Source organism: Haliotis asinina, chromosome 8 (genome assembly GCF_037392515.1).
Source record: "Haliotis asinina isolate JCU_RB_2024 chromosome 8, JCU_Hal_asi_v2, whole genome shotgun sequence".
Classification (NCBI taxonomy): Eukaryota; Metazoa; Mollusca; class Gastropoda; order Lepetellida; family Haliotidae; genus Haliotis; species Haliotis asinina.
The window spans coordinates 13,291,074-13,313,160 of NC_090287.1; the positions used below are offsets into that span (position 1 = coordinate 13,291,074).

The following is a 22,087-nucleotide window of genomic DNA, read 5'->3' on the forward strand; positions in this document are numbered from 1 at the left end:
TGCCACTATTAATCATATTCACTAAGGGCAGTATGGACTGCCCATGTTCCATGGAACTAACAAAGAAATTGGCAAGAACACTTTTGCTTCCTACTAAGGCATGTATGACAGGAACTGAACAAACATTATGGATAACAACTTTTGTTTTGTGAGTTCAATGTTTCAATACAGATTCATAGACCAGCAGGACAATGGTACAAGAATCTGTATCAAAATGTGGCACTCATGAAAGAAAGAAGTTGTCATCTAAGAAGTTTGTTCAATAATATACGTCCCAACTTCACTCACTCACTCTCACTCACTCACTCACTCACTCACACTCACACTCACACACACACACACACACACACACACACACACACACACACACACACACACACACACACACACACACACACACAACATTCAACGACTCCATGTCAAAATGTGTAAGTTATAAGACATAAGGTCCACCAAATCATGTCCAAAAGACCTTTAGAACCTAAACACCTCTTTGTCTCAAAAGCTCTGATCTCCTGATCAGATCAACACAACAGCATAATCATCAATATTATGTTTCTTCTTTCACAAGCAGTGGTGAATAAAACCCTACCAAAGTAAACATTTGCTTGCTGAAATTTATGACCGAATGTTAAAAACAGACCAACCATCACAATAACATAAACATATTTATCTGAGAGAGCAACCATTACTAAGTCAGACTCAGTTGTCTAAAACTTGCAAAGGATACATAATACATTGCTTGCAACTGCATCAGTAAATAAAAGAAAGTTTGGCAGAGTCATGAATCTACAGACTACTTTACATTAACTTCATCCATTTTCTGTTCAGGACACACAATATATGGTTGAACTAAAATCTATAGTTGACTCAAAAAGACATTGCCAGCAAGGTTTGAATTACAATACAATTCAAACCATATCCATCTGAGACTTTTTCATTGCAAGTTCCGATTAACAAATGATTAAAATAATTCCCAATGACCTGAAAAACAGGCCACCTTCATTCATCTTTCAACAGTGTGAAAAATGCAGACCTTCTACCATCTAAGGCTATGATCAAGACCCAGTAAGGACAGCTTCTGTGCTTCATCACATGGAACAAAGTGTGCATTTGCCATGGTAATGACAGGGATAAAAAAGGAGGTCTGCAATGTTCACAGCCGATGGCTGTAATCACATGATAAGCCAAGCTATCCATCCTACATTGAACATCTACTAAGACATGCTATTTTCAAAACAAAATGCTTCACTTGGCTAGGAAGTCTGCACAACACATTTGGGAGAAGACACGATGCAATAATCCGATCACGCAATGTTTGCCTTTGACATTTCCACCTTTTCTGTAAAGGATCACAACTCATGACGCATTCCCTTCAAACGTCTCACAGGGAGGCGTCCAACAATAAAAAAATGACTTTGTTTTGATTGGAAATGCTAAAATAATATTGCTTTTTTCAGCAAACCTCATAGCAGCTGTTTGAATAGATGGATTCCCTGCAACATTTGATCATGGAAAGGATGTTGCATATCTTACATACATATGTATATATATATATATATTGTTTGCCATGAAACTGGTTTTAGAATGACATCAGATAATAATTTAGTTTATTATATCTCACATATGAATTTTCTTCAAAGAACTGAAAATGCAGGGATAAAACTAAGGCAATACTGATTAATAAAACCCAAAAATCCAACATAATTAAAATACATTTATCACTTATTCATGACATATAATATCCACTGCTGCTTGTAAAAAACAAATAAAAAAAATTATAAGTGTATAATCGCGATTCAAAAGTGCAATATTTTGTACTTGGGCTTCCTTCCCCCCCCAGAAACGCAGCCCTCGGGAGACCAAACCCAGTCATAGCGGGTGGATGTGCACTCTAGTGTAACAAAGGCTTTCAGTTGGTTGGTTCATTTGCTGATACGCTGAGGTTTGATGTCCATTTTAGAAGTATGGCTAGTCACAAGGAAGTAGATTCTTTTTGGACAACAACTTCTTTTATTGTGATTGATGCGTGCTTTCAGTATGGATTCATATACCATTGTCAAAGAAAATCATATACTCTAGCAGAAGTTGTTATCCATAAAGAATGTATGTACAGGTGTTGGGTTTTGTAAATACATGTTCTCTGAATTCGCGTTCGATCCAATAAAAAATCATCTCAGTAGAGATGGTAAACAGCGTGGCTGGAATCTGTCATTCATCCAAGTACAAAGCAGAACTTGAGACTGCACCAGTTTCCGTCAGGTCCAGTCATCCAAGAAAAATTGATGTAGTTTATTTGCAACTCATAGCCATAAAAACATGTCATGTGTATAAGTATCACACCTGCCTAATTGCATAATGTGGTAGAGACAGGACTCGGGTGCACCAGTCACAAATCAATTTATTTCGTTTATGGTATATAGCCTGATAGGTGTTAAGTTTAATTTGCATGTGGTCAATGATTGAAGCTGTGTATTGCATACTGTCTTTAGCAGTTGAGTTTTCTCTGTGACAGATGTAACAAGTAGATTATTTACTTGTTTGTGTACACAACCAAGATTAGACTACTACGACCCCATACTCCGGGCAGGCATACTGTTTCAAGCTCTGTGAACCTATTCAATGTGCATATGTTATGCGCGCAACACAGTGCACCTTTTGAAACCAGTCTTTCCCCCAACACTGGGGAAATTTAGTGAATTGTTTGAACTCTTCATGGGTTTTTTTTACATTTTAGGTTGAATTGGTATTTTAGATGATTTGTTTAGGTAACTGCAAACTAAAAGGTAACAGAATCTGCAAAGTTGTGTTTTACGTTGCATGTGACCTTTAAAGTAAAGAGATAACTGAGTTAACACATTTCATAAACATTTAGCATTTTATACAATTGTACGGTTTGAGAAAACCTTTTCAGTTAGCTGAAGTGAGTAAGTTGGTTTTAACAAAGATTTTCACAATATCTCACAAGACACTAAATGGCAGGCAATGACAAAGACAAGTAGGTTTTGGATGTTTATGAACTCTGTGAATCACAAGTGTGTAGGGCAGTGTATGATGCTGACAAATTGGGAAACAACATTGAGGCAGGCAATGATTCAAACCCACAAGCAGAATATACTGGAGTGACAAAGGGAGTAACTATGTAAAGCAACATGAGGCACATCTCTCAAGTGGGACCCAGTAAACCATTTATTGCTGGGGTAGTTTATAGATGCACCAACATCTGTCCAAGCAACCTGAAACCAGCTTCAACTTTGGGCTGTAGCGTTTATCAAGTAGAACCATTACCATGGAATTATTCATATACTCTTAAAAAAAAGTATGGGATCTTCATTTTTTTTATTTATGATTAAACATATTTAGGAGATTCATCAAAGTCAATCAATGTTGATATGATGTTATTGAATGTTTTGAGCGTGCATCAAAATTTGCACTTCCTAACAACCATAGTTAATTGGAATGTATTTTGAAACATGATTGGTGGATGGCATGTAATTTGCATGAATACGATTTTCATTAAATACAAATTAGCATGTGAGTTGGGTTTTATACTGCTTTTAGTAATATTCTGCAACAGCATCACGTGGGACACCAGAAATGGGCCTCAGACAAAATAGCTCAACCTTTAGCATGATGAGTGAACACTCTGACCCTTAGGCTATCCTAGTGTCTCAAAGTATGATGGCCTCTGACATCAGGAGATGTTGAGTGAGTGAGTGAGTGAATGAGTATAGTCTTACACAGCTTTCAGCAATATTCCAGCAATAACACAATGGCAGACATCTGATATGGGCTTCACATTGGTAATCATGTGGCAGACCAAACCAGCTGGCTACCCCACTACCCTAATGTCAAGTTGAAAATTACACTGAGTGTCTACAAATGCCCACCTAGTGGCTGGAATTATGAACAATACACACCACCTGAGTCAGAAAGCTGGACCACCCAAACCCAGTTAAACTTACGAAAACACAAGCTACTGACAAACTGAAAAGTGGATCTTAATGGGAAACATCTGAAAGTGGCAGTACAGGAAGACGCCTTCTTGGAAGACAACTTGTAATCTTTCAGTGAGGTCTAGTGCTCTGAAAGTAAGCTGCAAGTAAATGAACGTGTATGCTTTTAGGCAATTTTTGACATATTCCACAAGCATAGAGAGTGCACCAGGAAAGGAGTCCAGTAAACTGGGAAGGTGAACCGTGGGTGTGCTACTTCACAGGTCTTTTGCCTTCAGCTCTGAAGTTTTGCTTCTGTAATGTAGCTTCATCTGAAGTGGAGCAGATGGTACAGACAAAGATAGGTAGTGTACTGAACAGTTAAAGAAATGCAAGTTTCAGAAAAAGAATGAAATCCAATAAAAAATAGTAAGCATTCATGTGTATGTTTTCTATTTAAAAAACTAGACTGTGAGTATCATTGTTTTATACATGCTTTCAGTCACTGGTCTACTGGGCCCACATGTTATACAAATAAGACCCTGTGACAAAATGCAATTCATCCACATCATGCTAAATATTTCTTCTTTGCTCACACTGAAAGAATAAATGTACACCACAAATTCCAAAACCGTCAAAAATTTCCATCACTGATGTTACATGTCATTATGTTTATTTGTATATTGACCTGAGGCAGTGAACACAATAAATTGAATTGAATTGAACCTTCGGTGTAATTCAAACAGAAATGCTGTGACCCATCACAGGTTACCCTCTGGCCCAGGCACAGCAAACAATATGCCATTAATGCCCAAATGATGATGGAAGACAATTTTGAACAGCTACATTCCCTCGGCATCCTCAGATGCCTTCAATGCTTTACTGGCCAAGGTTCAAAGACTGGCAGCAGGTTGAGAGATGTCTTACATGCTGATGGCAGCAACACTGTGGCCTACAGAACAAGGTGATCATCGACTTCAAGTTCCCATCTCATAAATCTATACCAGATGTGTCTAAGTGGGATGAAATGAGAGCCTCCAATATCAGTTGGACAGGCTTATTGCCTATATGTGCTAAGACACTCAAATGTTAAGTGCTCCTGTAAGTATATAGAACTGGATTCAGAACCTAATATACCATGGTTTTACTTATTCAATTAAGACATAATTATGTCTATGTAGCAGGTATCTGAAATTAATGATTCTTTATTACGGCATTAAACAAACCTTCCAAAATAGATCTTTATAAGTTCTGGCTATGAAGTACTGTGACATTTGTTTCTAAAAAGTCCACTGATATCCTTCATCTTGAATCGTGTTCTTTCTGTGATATTGCTAGAATATTGCTAAAAGTGGTGTAAAACCAAACACACTCACTCACTCACCATGACAGGAGTTTTGCAGGCCATATTTTATTCAGTGAAAACAATGTTTATTCAATCACTCTAACCACTGAATACCTCACAGTATACAGCAATTTGAATTATACATATCATTTGAATGGCGTAAACCTATAGGAACATAATCATCAACACTTCTGTTCAAAATAGACCAAATTCACTAACTTCAAGGAACAAACTTAAAACTTATAGAAAATTTAAATCAGCAATTAAATTTGAACGATACCTTCAAAACTGCAAGATAAAAGAAACACCATGTCCACTTCACAAAGTTAAGACTAAGTGATCACAGGCTACATATTGAACTAGGTAGGAGAACAAGACCACCAAGACCTTTGGAATACTGCCTCTGTAGTCAGTGCTAAGTTCTTCGGGATTTCATGGTTTGTACTAAATATTCATAAGCAAAGTGCTACTTATTTGCCTCCCTTTCATCTCAAAATAATCAATTTCAAAGTCTTACAACAACAGAAAAATGTAACATCATGTTCAGAGATCATCAACCAAAGAGTATATCTCTAGATTGTCCTTGGCTATTATTATACACATTGTATCATATGTCTTGTTACTGTGATTCATTATATACCTTGCTTATAAAGTATCTGGGAGTGAGTGAGTTTAGTTTTAAGCCGCACTCAGCAATATTTCAGCCATATGGCGGTGGTCTGTAAATAATTGAGTCTGGACCAGACAATCCAGTGATCAACAACATGAGCATCGATCTGCTCAATTCAGAACCGATGACATGTGTCAACCAAGTCAGCGAGCCTGACCATCCAAATTGTTAAGTCACCTCTTATGACAAGCATAGTCGCCTGTAATGAAAAGAGTCATCAGAAGATGACATATCACCCCCGGCCCCAACATGTTTGAAAGGACAAATCATCTCACAGTTACTCATTATATTTTTAGACTAAGTTGGAATTGTTTCCATGGAATTCATGAAAATTATAAAGGGCATATATCTGCAATCAGCAAAGTCACAATTTCAAGATGTTTCATATACCTGCCAAGATCTGTTGAAAGATATGAAATGGTTTTTCGAGTTGTGCTCTGGGAACGAAGCCCATCCCTCCATTTTGAGACTAAGTCTCAAACATTTCCATGGAAACCAAGAAAATAATACATCACAAAAACTTTTAAAAACCAAAAGGCACCACTTTGGGGTCTGCCACACATATCTGCCATGTTTTTCTGACAGATATTATGAAGTTTTTGAGTTCTGCACTGGAAATAAAACACACCTCTCAAAAAAACGTCAAAAACGTTTCCATGGAAACTGAGAAAATATTAGATCACTAAAACCTGTAAATACCAAAAGGTACCACTTCAGGTTCTGACTGATATATCTACCAAGTTTTGCAGAAAAATATTGAACAGTTTTTTAGTTCTTCCCCGGCAATGACGCCCATCCCACCATAAAACTAACACCAAAATGTTCCATGGAAAAACAAAAAAAATATAAATGCCAAAAATCTGTAAATAGCAAAAGGCACAACCACAGGCTGAGATTACTATACCTATCAAGTTTGGTCTAAAAATATTGAACGGTTTCTGAGTTCTCCGGAAACAAAATGATTATGGACGGACGGTCAGACGAGGCGTCGACTATATCCCCCTGCATTACATGCCGGGGGATAAAAAGAATGGGTTGCTGAAGGCCTATTCTCCCCCGGGACTTTCACAGGTCTATAAAGTATCTGGAATATTATAGTCATGATTTATGAAATTTATACTTTATTTGTAGTTTATAGAATATTGTCACTATTTCTTAATGGAATGATATGCAATTAATTGTCTAAGAAATGTATCTTTCCTTCTTTACATGCCCATGTCATGTGGCATGTGCTTCATATGTTAATCAAACCTCCATTAACCTCCCATTATTTCTCATTTAACATGTGTCCAGTAATCAATGCCTAATGCCTGGTTTTAAAAGTCTGGGCTGTCTACCTTTTCTGCACAAAGCAGTAAATACTTCTTACACTGCCAATAATGCACATGTCAATCAAACCCTAATGAAAAAACCCACATTGCTGGTTTTATAATTATGGAATAGACTGTCCTGTCTGTTCACCCTACTGGTCAGACGACAAATCATGGGCATCACAACAACATGGACACGTCCAGGTAATGACCACTGAGGTAATTACCTGCCTGCCCACTGAGCAAACACACTGATTTATGCAGATCACCTTGAAAGCCAATGGCCCCTTCATTCTTTGTTTGTCGAACACTGGTCATTAATGGGTCCAGTGTGTTCAGTAGTGCTAGGGTGTTCGATATTGGCACCTCGGACCACAGTGATGAACTGTCCATCTGTATGGACGATAGGTTCAGTAATATTGCCCTTAGGCTAGCATGGCCTTTCAACCCCTGGATGCTCCTTGGAATTTTAAGTAATTAAGTCCTCATCTTTCAGACAGTCGTCACTAAGGGATGAACACACACTGCTAAAATGATGACTGTCCTTTATTGACTACACCATCTTAATGGTATTCTGTGAGGACTGACTTTATATTGATTCCAGAAGCACAATGAACCAATACACCAACACTTCCAAAATAGTAAATTCTCATATGAAAAATAACTAGCACTGTCACTAAGGTGACATAATCCCCCGCCGCAGATTATCAAATTAAACTTAAAGAGTAATGAAAATGAAGGTAGTAGTATAAGATGAAGTTAAATGCGCCTTCCCAAGATGAAGTTTGGTGGTGAATAAAAAAAATCCAGTGACCATTTCTTGAGATATCGTGTTGAGATGCTTAACATGCAGGTGAACCTGCTGAAATCATCAAAGTGTCTCCATGACCTTGAACATTAAGTGAAGGTCACGAAAATTGACTGGGCCCTGTGCCTTCCCTAGAATAAGCTTGTATATGGAGAAAATCAAGTGAATGGTTCTTGAGAAATCTCGCTAACAAGCTTAACATGCAGCTTAACATGCTGAATTCTTCCAAGTGTCACCATGACATGGAAAGTTAAGTGAAGGTCACCAAAACTGACTGGGCCCAGGCACCTTCCCTAGAATAAGCTTGGTATTGAATAAGAAGAAAATTCTGGGAATGGTTCTTGTGATGGTTCTCACTGACAAGGGTAAAAGGTTAAAAGTCCCTTTGTGACCTTGAGTGAGTGAGTGAGTGAGTGAGTGAGTGAGTGAGTGAGTGAGTGAGTGAGTGAGTGAGTGAGTGAGTGAGTGAGTGAGTGAGTGAGTGAGTGAGTGAGTGAGTGAGTGAGTGAGTGAGTGAGAGGTTTTACGCCACACTCAGCAACATTCCCACTATATGGCATTGGCAGTGGTCTGTACATAATTGAGTCTGGACCAGACAGTCAAGTGATCAACAATAGGAGCATCGATCTGCGCAATTGGGAACCGATGACATGTGTCAACCAAGTCAGTGAACCTGACCACCTGATCCTGAACAAAGAATGATGTTTAACCAACACAGTATCATATCCTTCAAGAAGCCTTCAACTAGACAGTAATGTGCTACACGCTCATGTTTATCATTAATTTAACTAGTTCAAGTGGAGATGATAGATCATGCGTTGTTCTCATTTCCCCACTGTTTGAGGTCCCTCTAGACCCAGCAGGTGCTTGTCACTCCCACTCAAGCCCAGGTGGGAAAAAGCCTACCTTTCACACAGACACTTCCATGGATTCCTGGAGGAGTAAACACAGTGAAGGACTGCCCATTCGACAACCTGGGCAGGCCAGGAACAGGTATATGTAGTTAATTATTGGCTGTCACTTACTCCTTTTATCCACTTCCTGAAACACCTTTGCAGTCTCAGTACGGAGATGTACATGACTGTGGCATGATGGGTGTTTTCTTCAACAGACTTCACAACATCCAGTTTATCTCTGCAGGTCACTGTGATACTGTGTTCAGACTAAGAGTGACAATCCTGGTTGTAACAATACTGCAGAAAGTTGTAGGATATCAGGATTGGTCAGGTTGTAACACCATCATCATCATCAACAGAAAAGTACTATTTGTTTGCTGCTGAAGAAAGCATGCTAAACATGCTAAATAGATAATCTGAACATAATTCTACAGGATTCCATGTGAGATAAGTTCAACGGGCTAGTTTTCTCAGTCTTGAAGAAAAACAGACTGTGACATCTAGCAAATAATAACCTCACTAGTCTATGGTCAAATGTAGATGAACTGTAAAATTACTGGGTAACCTAAAAAGTTGACCATTTGTCACATACATAGTGGAAACAGAATATATTCACATACTGCCAGCATCACTATTGTTCATATTATTCCAACTATCTATATTTCAGAAATATTTACTAAGAAACTAGTCTTTTCAAAGATGAGAATGTAGAGACTTACATCAACCTGCTCAGAGGCCTGTATTCTTCCTCTGGTGTAAGTAAAAAGTCCCCAGAGTAACTACACTGCTTAATAAAAATGCATATCATACAGCTTTATAGAAACGACTTGTATTTCACTGGCCAGTAACCATGAGTAAAGACATCACAATGGTCCATATCAGAACAGAAAAGAAATACATGAACAGGCAGCATCAGATATAACTAAGTAAAATAATTTTATAAACTAATCTTACATTAAAAGTGTTAAAATGTATCATTGAGCATGCTGAAAGAAGTAATTTGTTGAATCTATATCTGTGAAGACCAAAAAACGAACTGTGTTGTATAACTTGTTCACAGGGCGCTGAAGATCACTTCATTATATCCCCTCAACCAGCTTACAATGAGCATACCAGACAGCTAAGAAATATACCAGCAACACACAACTACCCGACTTTAGACGGTATCCCCCAGTCTAATTCCAGATGATCCAATTATGGCTTTTAATCTCCTTTTAGTATTCTAATCTGCACAGGGACTACAGACAATACAAAGTCATCTTTAACATATTACAGCTGATTCGAAATGATAAATAATAATATCAAACAGTAAAGGTCATGACAATTTCTTTATTCTATTCTGAAGCAACATTTCGGTTAAGATCCTTCTATCATTGTAAAGAAGTGTGAAAGCAATCAATGGATAAAAAGTAGTTAACAGACTAGTCTACTCATGGTATCAAGAAGACATCAAGCAAACAACATCCCAGAACTCTTTTTTCCAAATCATCTTCAATCGAAATCTTCATTTACTGTCTTCACACTAAATACAACCTTTGAAAAGAGCATGAAAAACTATTCACCCCAAAAAAACTGACCAACTACCCACAGGAAACAACCATCAAATTTGATCCAGACTGATTAAAGATCAGTAAGGCTACAGTGAAAAATAGGTCCAATGAAACCATTTTAACAAAACTTTGTCTAACTGCAAACCTTATATTTGATAGGGTGAGATATTGATAGATTTTCTACCCAACATAATTCTAGAGAGGAGAATGAAAAACAATTTTAACTATCAAATCCTTTCTACAAAGATATGAACGATAATGTCTCCAGTACCAGATATCCAAGAACTGGACTAAAATGTACAAAAAGGCCCTTTTGTGAAACATTCAAAAGAATTGAAAAATACATTTGTGAAATATTCTGCGACTTGAAAATGTCCCTTGTATGTAAAACTTTAGTATACTTAACAATCGTAACAATCATTTCACTAACGTATAAAATCATAGTTACATCCAATATGTGTGCGCATGAACATTGCATTACATATGCTTATGTGCGTGCTGCATGTGTGTGTTATCAGAGATTTACATATCTCAGTTCATCTTGGTACACTTCTCTCAACATAAAAATGAAGCATACAAAAACACTTTTTGCATGAATTTCTCTACACATGTGTATGCTCACGAATCTCACTGCACTAATTTGCTGCTGAAATGAACCTTAAATATTATAGTTGTACTATGAGGGTGTAGCATACAATATTTTTTCTTTTTCTTCAGATCATATGAAACACACACACATTCATTCCATACAACTTGTCTCCAAGTGAAAAGATCCATGATCTCATTATCAGGAGTAATCCCAGATAATGGCGACTGGAAATATAAAAACAGAAAATCAATGTTTCCGATTCTGAAATGAAGGACACAATTAAATACCATCCCTTGTGTATAAAGTGAAGATGAAGATATAAGCTACAAACTAAAGGCAACTGGTACATCTAATTAACAGTGACTACGCTTGTGAGAAGGCCTGTCCGGGGCAAGTACTCCAGTGAGGCTATCACAGTGGAATCTCTCCGCAATGACCAGCTGCTTGTAAACAAGTGGAATTGGTCTGTCCCACGTCAATCGTAACTCACACCAGCACAATGTTGGGTGGCTTAACAGTAGACCTACAGACTTAATTGACAATATGCTGCAGGTGATAGGCCCTGTAGGAGGATGATAATGTTCCAACAATTTGTTGTCCTCATGGTGAAGTATGGATGGAATAACTGCACATTGACTGAGTCAGTGAGTGAGTGAGTATGGTTCTGCATTTTAGCAATAAATAAGGCACCAGAATGGAATAGTGGGACCAACCCACTGAACATTATGAATTAGGAGATAAACATCATGTGTTGGGCAATTTCCGGGTGTTATTGAGTATTTGAAGCACGGGAATGCATTTGGAACCAACGGCGTCAAATACTCAATAACACCCAGAAATATCCCAACACATGATGTTTATCGACATTGTAAACACAAAAGTAAACCAAAGGGGTTTTAGTGTCTGCACTCGTTTACATCGAACACGGACACAGCAGTGAAGTGTCATCAGCTGGCCGTTTCAGCTGGTTCTCATGGTAGCACCTGGAGTTGCTCATTTGTGACGTCATTCTAACTTTATGTCACAATATGATTTTAGCAATATTCCAGCAACATCACAGCTGGGGGACACCTGAAACGGGCTTCACACATTGTACTGATGTGTAAGGAAGGACTGAGAGAAGCATGGATAGAGTGAGGTTAGGGGGCTGGAGGATGGCACACAATCAGTGAGTTATGTTGCTCCCAAAGGGCTGTCCAAAGTGACATAATTTGTGACACAAATTCAACATTACTTTGTGGAAAGAATCCACTAGTAGAAATGACTGCAGATCCTTGCAGGAAGTGTTCTTCAAAGCAACTAATCCTGGGTTAACTACAAAATATACTTTGATATAGACAAGGCTTATATGTCAAGCTCCATAGTATGTCAGTTTTTCATGTCGAGTGTTCCAAGTTTCCTCTGTGTTCCTGTCAGATCAAAAGAGCTGAGAGCATAATAAAAAATGATGTCGTGCTTGTTGCGTGTTCTCATAGAAACAATACAGATTTCAGAATATCTTCCATCTTCTTGCAAAGAAAGCAAACATTATTCATTTGACAAACAAAGACACGATAACATGTCAAGTTACATTTGTTTCAATTATTATACTTTTCTTAAATCATTATTTTAACGTGAACAAAAATGACAATTGACTAAAACAGACAGTTGTTGTACAGAAAAATCTTGACCCCAAAGTTGATATCCTCAGTCTAAATTACTCAACAGGTAACCATAACCACACATGAAAAGAACACATGGCAACCAAAACTCAAACCTGCACACTTTCATCTTTTCAATTAATGTCATATTTTTCAAAATGAACAAATGAACATTATATTCCTCTATGGCAGAGACCAAACATGCTCTGCACCATTCCAAGAATCAGTCCTGCAGTGCCAAGTATCCATTTCCAATAAAGACTACCTTAAGATGTCTGATCAGTTCTTCCGATATATCTCATTAGCAAGAGCCCCAGGCCACTTAGATGCCAGTTAGTGGAAGCTTTCTAATACTGTTCCTGCTGGATGCCTTCGACTCTGACACGAATTACAAGTGGTGAAACTTCATCATAAGTAACGGCAGTGTTTTCTCTGCTGGCCCTGGTGGCTGTTTCTACCTGCTTGTATGGTAACCTGGCACGAGTGCCTTGGTTATAGCGTTAGCAGTCACACAAGCAATATCACTTCTTGCTCATGACTTTTTCAAGAGAGAAAACTCCACAAATGAAATCTGAGTTAACTTACGATTAAGTTCAGGATACAGTTTATAAGAAATATACCTCAAACAAGTATTAGATGGTAGGTTATTTCCTTCAAATGATCAGATCATTATCATCTGACATTTAACATGGTCACTGTATATTATGCTATGTACCAAATGCATTTTCCATTTCATGACTGTTAGAAAATTAAACTTGCTAAATCTTGTGAAAACATAGAGAACTTCATAAAATGTACACATGATAATCAGGATACTAGACAGATACAGCACCATGGAGAGGCTTTTGAAGTCATTTATTAAAAATATGTTAATGATAGCTGGATGGTCAAATGAAAATCTTTTGTTTTGTAGGTTCTTTATAGACCTAGTTTGGTACTAAAGTTATTAAATCTGAATTTCTGAGTGAGTGAGTGAGTGAGTGAGAGAAAAGCTTTCCACAGCTGTCAGCACTATTCCAGCAATACCACAATGAGGATAAACCAGAAATAGGCTTCATGCATTATGTATCTATAACCATGTGGGGGATCAAATACAATACCCTACACACAGCCAAGCAACAGTCATGACCTCATGAGTTGGGTAGGAAATGACATAAAATTGGATCCAGGCACACTATAGACTAGAGTATAAAATTAGAAAATCTGTAAGATGTAATCTGCATTGTTAACTTGAGAGCGTAAGTTCCATGACTACCACATCTACACCACTGGATCATCTGAGATTTCATTTTATTTTTTAGCCTATCGACTTTTCTGTAGCCACCAACAGCATCAAAGACAAGTCAAGTCAGGCCTGGATCATGCCCACCCGTGGTCAATAGCATATGCTTTCATCCACTGATGACTCAAGCATGATTGGAACTGGGTCTTTTTTCTTTCAGAAAGACCTTGGGGATCAAAGACTAAGCACCTCAACTGGCTAGCTATTCTCAAAACAGTCCTAGCCCTACAAACGTCTTACCTCATTCTTAACACATTGGCTATGGTCAAAGTTAAGAATTCTTAGGGCTACGAATGTTTCGAGAATAAGGCCCTGATAAGTAAGCTGACGATTTCATTGTACTTGCACTAGTAATACTTGAAAAGCCCATTCATATTTGAATTCACGTAATCCTACACCAGCGTTCAGAATGCCTGCATGCCCAACCTCCTGGTATGGGTTACCTTCAACAAGGATGCCAGATTCTCAAATTCACCTACCCTCGGGTGGGGTTAGAACTGAGACAAGTATATATGAAGATATTTCGTGGACAGGTACGTTTTGGTCAGTGCTGGCAAGTTTAACATGTAACCAGCATTGAAATTGTTTAGAGTTTCAATCCTGCTTGCACAAAGGTTAATCTCCTCAAACTGATTGGTAACCTAAAGGTTTCATCATACTTGCGCTGGTGTGAGTTCAAATTCCTATATATATTTGAATCCACATGTCGCAATGCAACTGACAACCACACAAAACTCATTAGTTGTAGTATCAATATCATAAGATATGTCAGTACGATTTCAAACTCTACGAACTGAAATGCCATGTGTCTAATTCAGTCTCTTTTCATTACTCAGGAAAATCCTCATTTAAAGTTCTGATTCAGCTAACCTGATATTTGTTTTATGACCATGAAATGTTTCTCAAAGTAAAATAAATAGGATTATCTACCTAAAGGCCACAAAAAACATTTTTTCTTTGTGAGTTTCCAGAATACTAGGTCAAAAGTTATCAAAGACAATCAATGATGCTTGACAACAATACATAAAAAGATTCATACAAACATCAATAAGTTATCCAATTAGGACCAATTAATTTGAACACTAGTTCCTTCCTCTGCCTAAAGCAATTCTACAAAGCACTCCATAGTTTCAATGCACACACCCACAGCTCAAGGCAATGACGGGGGGGGGGAAAAAATATCTAATTGGGTAAACAAGTATGGAAATTCAACATGGTTCAGGAATAGATTTGATTCAAAACACTTGGTCAAAAAACTTTTCACACACTTTGAGTCACAGCTGCCCTGGTTACATATACACAGAAACCTGGTAAGTGTTCTATCAAAGACTATACAATTCCTGATTGGCACAGTTACTTGATGATAGATCTATTAATGTTAATTGTCTTTGAAATAGAGCAATATAGGCCAGGTAAAAAGTATCAATATATAAACCATTCCTTCTAATTTGCGACCATACTTAGTTAAATGCAGAGGAAAATAGGTCAGTTAACCAATGTACCGAAACACTTTTGTTATAGTGGTGAAGCTTTGAGAAATTTGCAGATTCCAGAGTGAGTGAGTGAGTGTGGTGTTACACTGCTTTTAGCAATATTCCAGCAATATCATGATGATGGACACCAGAAATGGGCTTCACACATTGCATCCATGTGGGGAATAGAACCCACGTCTTTGCTATGAGGAGAGAACATTTTAACCAAAATATACATGTCATTTCATCATACATTTTACACACATTAGACTGACTATCATGGTGTGTATATATATATGCTGTTTCCGTTGCACTCTTTAAAGATGGTTTTGGTTAATGTATAATATGTTTTTCTCTCTATTCTTGGTATGGGGACCCGTGAAGGTCGCAGGGAACAACAGGCCTTCAGCAGCCCATGGTTGCCATAAAAGGCGATTATGCTTATCTTAAGAGGTGTCTAACGGGATTGGGTGGTCAGGCTCACTGACTTGGCTGACAACATGGTATCGGTTCCCAATTGTGCAGATCGATGCTCATGTTGTTGGTCACTAGATTGTCTGGTTCAGACTCGATTATTTACAGACCGCCGCCATATGGCTGGAATATTGCTGAGTGGGGTGTAAAACTAAACTCACTCACTCTTGGTATGGGTTCAGATAAAAATTAACTAACAGTTCCCAGATTATTACTTGGAAATGTCCTTGACTTAATTTTCCTAAATCTAATGTTAAAAATATGAATATAAGCATCACAAATACAGCCCTCCTTTGATCACCTAAATGTACCTGTAAATGTAAATGTACAGGAAAATGTTTACTTCATGTCACAGGATATGACAAAGACGTAAAATTAGGTCCATTTTATTTCACCATAAGTTTTGTGTTGGTCTCAGTATGGTGAAATTGCAGCACACTCTGTGAATAGAGTATTTGATGTAAGCACCTCTTAGGTTTAGTTACATGAATAGACATAAAAACTATTTCATGGGCTTAAACATAGATTCAACATATGTAATATTTGGGATCGTGTAATCTTAAACATAGATCATTTAAGGATTGACTGTGTATTTCTTTCGTTGCATTGAAGTATGAAACTAAAAACTAATGTGCAAACTGTATGAATCTGCGTAGCGGATTCTTACAAAAGTTTGCACATTGGTTTTTAGTTTCAATGCAATGAAAGAAATACACAGTCAATCCTTATAATTAAATTCAGAAACAAATACTATACCGTTTCAACAATATTTTCTTTAAATGTAATCACATTCATCGAAACAGATATCTTTGTTACCACCGATTAACATTTTCGGTGTAAGAATTCGGTAATGGCATCACATGACTCAGGTGACTCATTTACATAAAATGACACGCCTACCAAACCATTAGCCAATCAGCATAGAGCACCCCCAAACAGCCATCATTCAACCAAGCTAACATCTGTCGGCGAATCAGGGTGGAACAACTCAACGTGACGCGTCCCGGTATCGGCAAAGTTTCAAGTTCAAACGTTTGAATTACTACCTGCGAACTGAAAGAGACAGTTTGAAAAGTGAGAATTGGAAATGAAGCCCAATGATATGAAGTTAGTGGAACTGAGATTGTAGTATTTGCGCAAGTACAAAGAGGGTGTGATGTGACTGGGATTGTGATGCCATGAACTGATGTTCCAACGTGCGCATGCTCTTGTCGAGGCGTTGCAACGTTATTAACGTTCACGGATAATTTTGAGTTGTTTGTTTATATTAATCACAATGCATCACTTCAATGTTTACCCAAAGTTCATTAAGGTACCCGAGTGCAAGGGAATTCCCTCGCTGTGTAAAGGTATTCCCTGACATTCCTCAGGTCCGAAAGTAGTTGGTGGCCGTGGCTTAATTTTTTCAGATTCATTGGGAAATGAACTCAAAAGAAATGTTCCCAGTTAACCAATCAGATTGCCAGAGTTTTAATGAACACAATAAAAATTTAATTATAGGTAACTGAATGACCACAAACAAACAATTCATAAACAAATTGATTTGAGTCTCAAGTCAGAAATCAAGGTAAATGAAAATGATGCAGATGTCAAGTTGCATCTAGTAAAATGTTTGGCCTAGACTGACTTGTCCTGCTGCCATTTATAACCACTGATTATTTCTGCCACTTTTACATCAATGATGTTAAATTGGCAATACCACTGAACTGCTCCATGAACAAGCTCGCCCACTAACAACCAATGGTAGGGTGCCACCATCCGAGGTCAAGCAACTCCCCATCCACAACATCCAACACAGCATTCTGGGACCTTCGTGTTTTTTATCAAGTCCTTCAATTTAGCCTTTACGTGACTGTGGCTGCTAAATTAACCTTGCTCATATGACTTTGCACTTCAAATTTCCAATTTGACCATGTGTCTATGGTTCTTGAAGGGGAATCTGTCAACTGAAATCAAAATAAGACAGCCGTAATTCACTGGCTCTAACTTACTTTACTGCAGATTGTTGAGAAGTGATCATTAAGAGTCTGTGCGTCTGCTCCATTTGGGCCAGGGTAAATACCACATTTTCCACATCAGACAAAATGCCCACAGGCTTGCTAGGGACCTTGTACAGGACAGCCAGCATTATTACATGCTATTTTAGACCACATTTCATTTAAATGTGCTCACAGCTCAAATGAAGTATTGTCAATTATTGCATGAGCATGATGGAATGACCAGAATGTTACCACGTTCTTGGTCATCATATTGCAAGGACTTTGTGGGGGGGAAGCTTTCACAATTCAGAGGGGTCACCTGTAATGTCAAGTTGTAGGAATGGACTGATGGGTAAATCTGACACCAATTAACCAGGTCCCAGTTACCATGGATACTGAGTGAATGGAAGTTTGAATACCACGGTTACAACAACACAACAGGACAGTTAGACAAGAGATACTGACTGAGAAAGGGTATTGATACCATAGGTACAACATCACAAGAGGACAGTTAGACAAGAGATGCTGACTGAGAGAGGGTATCGATACCATAGGTACAACCTCACACCAAGGCAGCCAGACCACAGATAGTGAGAGTGGGTATCGATACCATGGCTACAACATCACACTATTTCCTACAACTGTGTACAAATGTCATTGTTCCAAAATGCTTGGCAGTGAATATCAACATTCCCTTGAAGAAAAAATGACCAAAACTCGACATAAAGTTACATTTTAAGCATGTATGGTGTAACAAGTCAAAATAAGTTCAATGTTTGCTACTTGGCATGTTTGGAGAACCATCAGATGCATATTTTGACTTGTCTATTTGTCACAATTGATGTCCCTCTTTGGTTGTAATTTTATTCTCAATACTTGACAGACAGGTTATTCTTCAAAACCATGAGCTTAATAACACCCAAGCTTTAAACAGAAAAACGACAAATATGATACATGTTGTTCTTCCAAGTACAATTTTTTTTTTAAATTATATGATAAACGTATTCACATGTTTGTAGAGATAACAATTTAAAAACCAAAAATGCAATCTCCTTCCTTGTCAGTTTTTCCTTTCTCAAGCAAGTAAATATGTTTAGATGTAACATGAGTTATACAAAAGATATCTGAAGCAAGGGGTAATGGTATATCTTGAAAATGTAATCATTATCAGCGATCAAACGTTTAATTCTTATCGCACCACGTTAAGGTACGTTTAGTGGTGGTGGATTAGCCTTGTTAAGAGTTTGTTCATCATGCCGAAAACACGGGTTCAGTTCCCCCAACACGTGAACCCATTTCTGGTGTCCCCCGACATGATATTGCTGGAATCTTGCTAAAAGCGGCATAAAAAACTCTCACTCACTCAGGACCCAGTGCAACTGAAATTTTTTGTTAATACTTAATTACTAAACAATTTCTGAAGCCCTAGTGCCAGCTTTTTGGCAGCAGCTGTCCAATATCTCATCAACTATATACTGTTTATCAACCACTGAGACAGATGTTAATATAGGTAACATGCTTTTGATGATAATTCTCAACTCACTCACTCAAGGTGAGTTTAAGATTATTGCACTTTTAGGGACATGCATTAAAGACTGCGTGGCTGCGTCATAACTATTTGTACATTAACCCACAGTTACCGACTCTGAGCTGACCAGGGCGTGTTACAACGTGAGATTCCACAATGGGAGGAAGTATAACTGTAGGTGCCATATTTAGAAGTCTGTGGTTATGACTGTTGATTCTCACTCAATCAATGCTCAATCTACAGCACCACACATGCAGTCTCTGTCCACATGCAAAATAAAGTGAATGATCTGTTAATGATCATGCACTCTAGCCCTCGATATAAATATGTATTCAAACATGCTTCCTAACGTAGTAATGGACTAGCTAAAAGAATGTCAATATCATATTTTTTCTCTTCTAAATATTATGGCCTATTTCTCCACAAGTTCTTGAGGGCTGACATTTAGAACCAGGCCATACATAAACAAGGTTCCTAATGGAGACAGTGGCCACTGGAATCACACATTCTCCTCAATACAGAACCTGGATTGCTTTCAAATGGCAGCTGGATGAGATACACGCCATGCACACTGCCCTCTAATGGGTTATTGACAAGCCCTCTTTGTAAGCAAGGTGTGAACAAAGGGAATATCATCTTACCTTGCAGCCTTATCACATTAAATCATTTCATTCAAAACCTGGCTCTGAAACAAGACAGCTGGGCACTAATTGTGACAGAGTTGTCTCCCTTAAACGCCCAAGGTGCACTGTGCTGGGCTCATGAAGTATCTCAGAGAAGAAAGGTTGCTGCATACATGACATTAATACTCAAACATGACAATTTGTATGATACAAATCTCTAACTCTTCTTCAAATTACATGGCAAAGCAGCATTCTTAAACTCACCTCCATTTGGATTTCAAAACAAGTAAGTTCAATTAAAACTATGCAAGGTTTGAAAAATTGTCTGGCAGTCAGGGTTGGATGATCGATCGTCTGTCTTTGTACTGAGACACTGATTTCCTTTCATTAAAACATCAACCACTTTCTCACCCTTTACACTGCATACTAGTCAGCTACTTCAAGACCATGCAACTGAGCTGATGACGTGCAGTCATTGCTGACTCTAAACATTTGAGGGCTTTAATTCCATAACAATTCTCAAGGACAAATTTTGATAAATCCTGAAAATAAATAAAGCTGAGAAAGTAAACATGGTGAACACCTTTTGTCTTGTTCAAACACGAATATCTATACACTGTAAGGACACATGAAATATGGTTTATACAAGTATTTCTTACTACGTACTCCACACCCATTGCTCTCCAGTATTAAGGACTGTATGTTATTGTGACTGTTGTCCAGATATGGTTATTTGACAGTGTTCTCGTTCCTTTGTTGGTTAAACCACACTGAGTAATTTTCCATATGATGGCAGAGTGAGTGAGTGAGTGAGTGAGTGAGTGAGTGAGTGAGTGAGTTTGGTTTCATGTTGCTGTTAGCAATATTCCAGCAATATCACGCCAGAGGAAACCAGACTTCACACATTGATGAAGAGCGAATGCTTTAACCAATAGGCAACACCATGGCCCCTAGCCTGTTATGATCAGGACTTGAACAGACAATGCAATGCATTGATCAACAACATGAGCACTGTTGTGATTTGCACAAGAAACATAAAATGCCATGCATAAATGAGCCTAACTCATAAGCCTGTTACACATCTCATACAAGAAAAGTGGGTGGCAGAAGATGAATTCTAAACCACCACCTTCACCACCTCAATTTCATGTCCCCATATCTTCCACCATAAGAAACTGGCTGTATTGAGGATCTGTGTCAATTCTCATATGCAAGTATGATGCTCTATATCCTGCACTAAAAAAAAAAAGTGTAATGAATGAAAACTAATTCATCTACACAAATATGTTCAAGGTTGGTTGAAGCTTGATCCGAAATCTGTGCAGTCCCAAAGTGATAAATTGGTCTACTCTGTAACTACATACAACACAGAACCAAACACTAACCTTAAGTGGCCTTTTCAACACTCATTCAACTCCATCAAAGGACTTATATAATTCAACACTCAAGAACTAAACTGCAACAGGAATCTGCAGGAACTATTTTCTGATGGTAAAGGTGAGAAGAAATTGATTTTGCATGTTCCATTAGGTTGTATCGGGAAAGGGAATAAAGTCTGAAATACAATCAATTTGTTAAGCCTGCATTATCAGCAGTAGTGCAAGAACTTACCTTTGGTTCTGGAACTCGAGCCAATTCTCCCAGGTTGTGGCAAAGTTTGAGGTGCTTGAATTGGAATGGGTTACTTCGGTTGTCTTCAAATGCTCTCATGATCTTGTCACTCATCCATTCAACCTACAACAGACATTGAACAGGTGAAGAAATCAACGTGCAAATGACGTAAATCTTGGCAGGTTAATGTAGTGGAGAATGTGCTTGGTTTCCATTATATTGGACGCTCATGTTAACTTCCATGACATTACTATGTAGTGTAAAGTGTGCATAGTGTAAACATTATAACATTGTTAACAGCTTTATCTTTTTGAATTATCATAACAGTGTATGAACAAAAACATACAACAGTCATCTAGTAAATGCAACAATATA

At 37.9% G+C, this 22,087-nt stretch overlaps 1 protein-coding gene across 1 annotated transcript in view; it reads right to left on the reverse strand.

Annotated features, from left to right (window-relative positions):
- Nucleotides 1–22,087, reverse strand: part of LOC137293501 (cleavage and polyadenylation specificity factor subunit 2-like) — a 185,007-nt gene that overhangs the window by 157,235 nt on the left and 5,685 nt on the right. Inside the window, exon 9 of the mRNA XM_067824075.1 lies at nucleotides 21,713–21,835. Coding sequence (XP_067680176.1) covers nucleotides 21,713–21,835 — 123 coding nt within the window. The remainder of the gene's footprint in view (nucleotides 1–21,712; nucleotides 21,836–22,087) is intronic.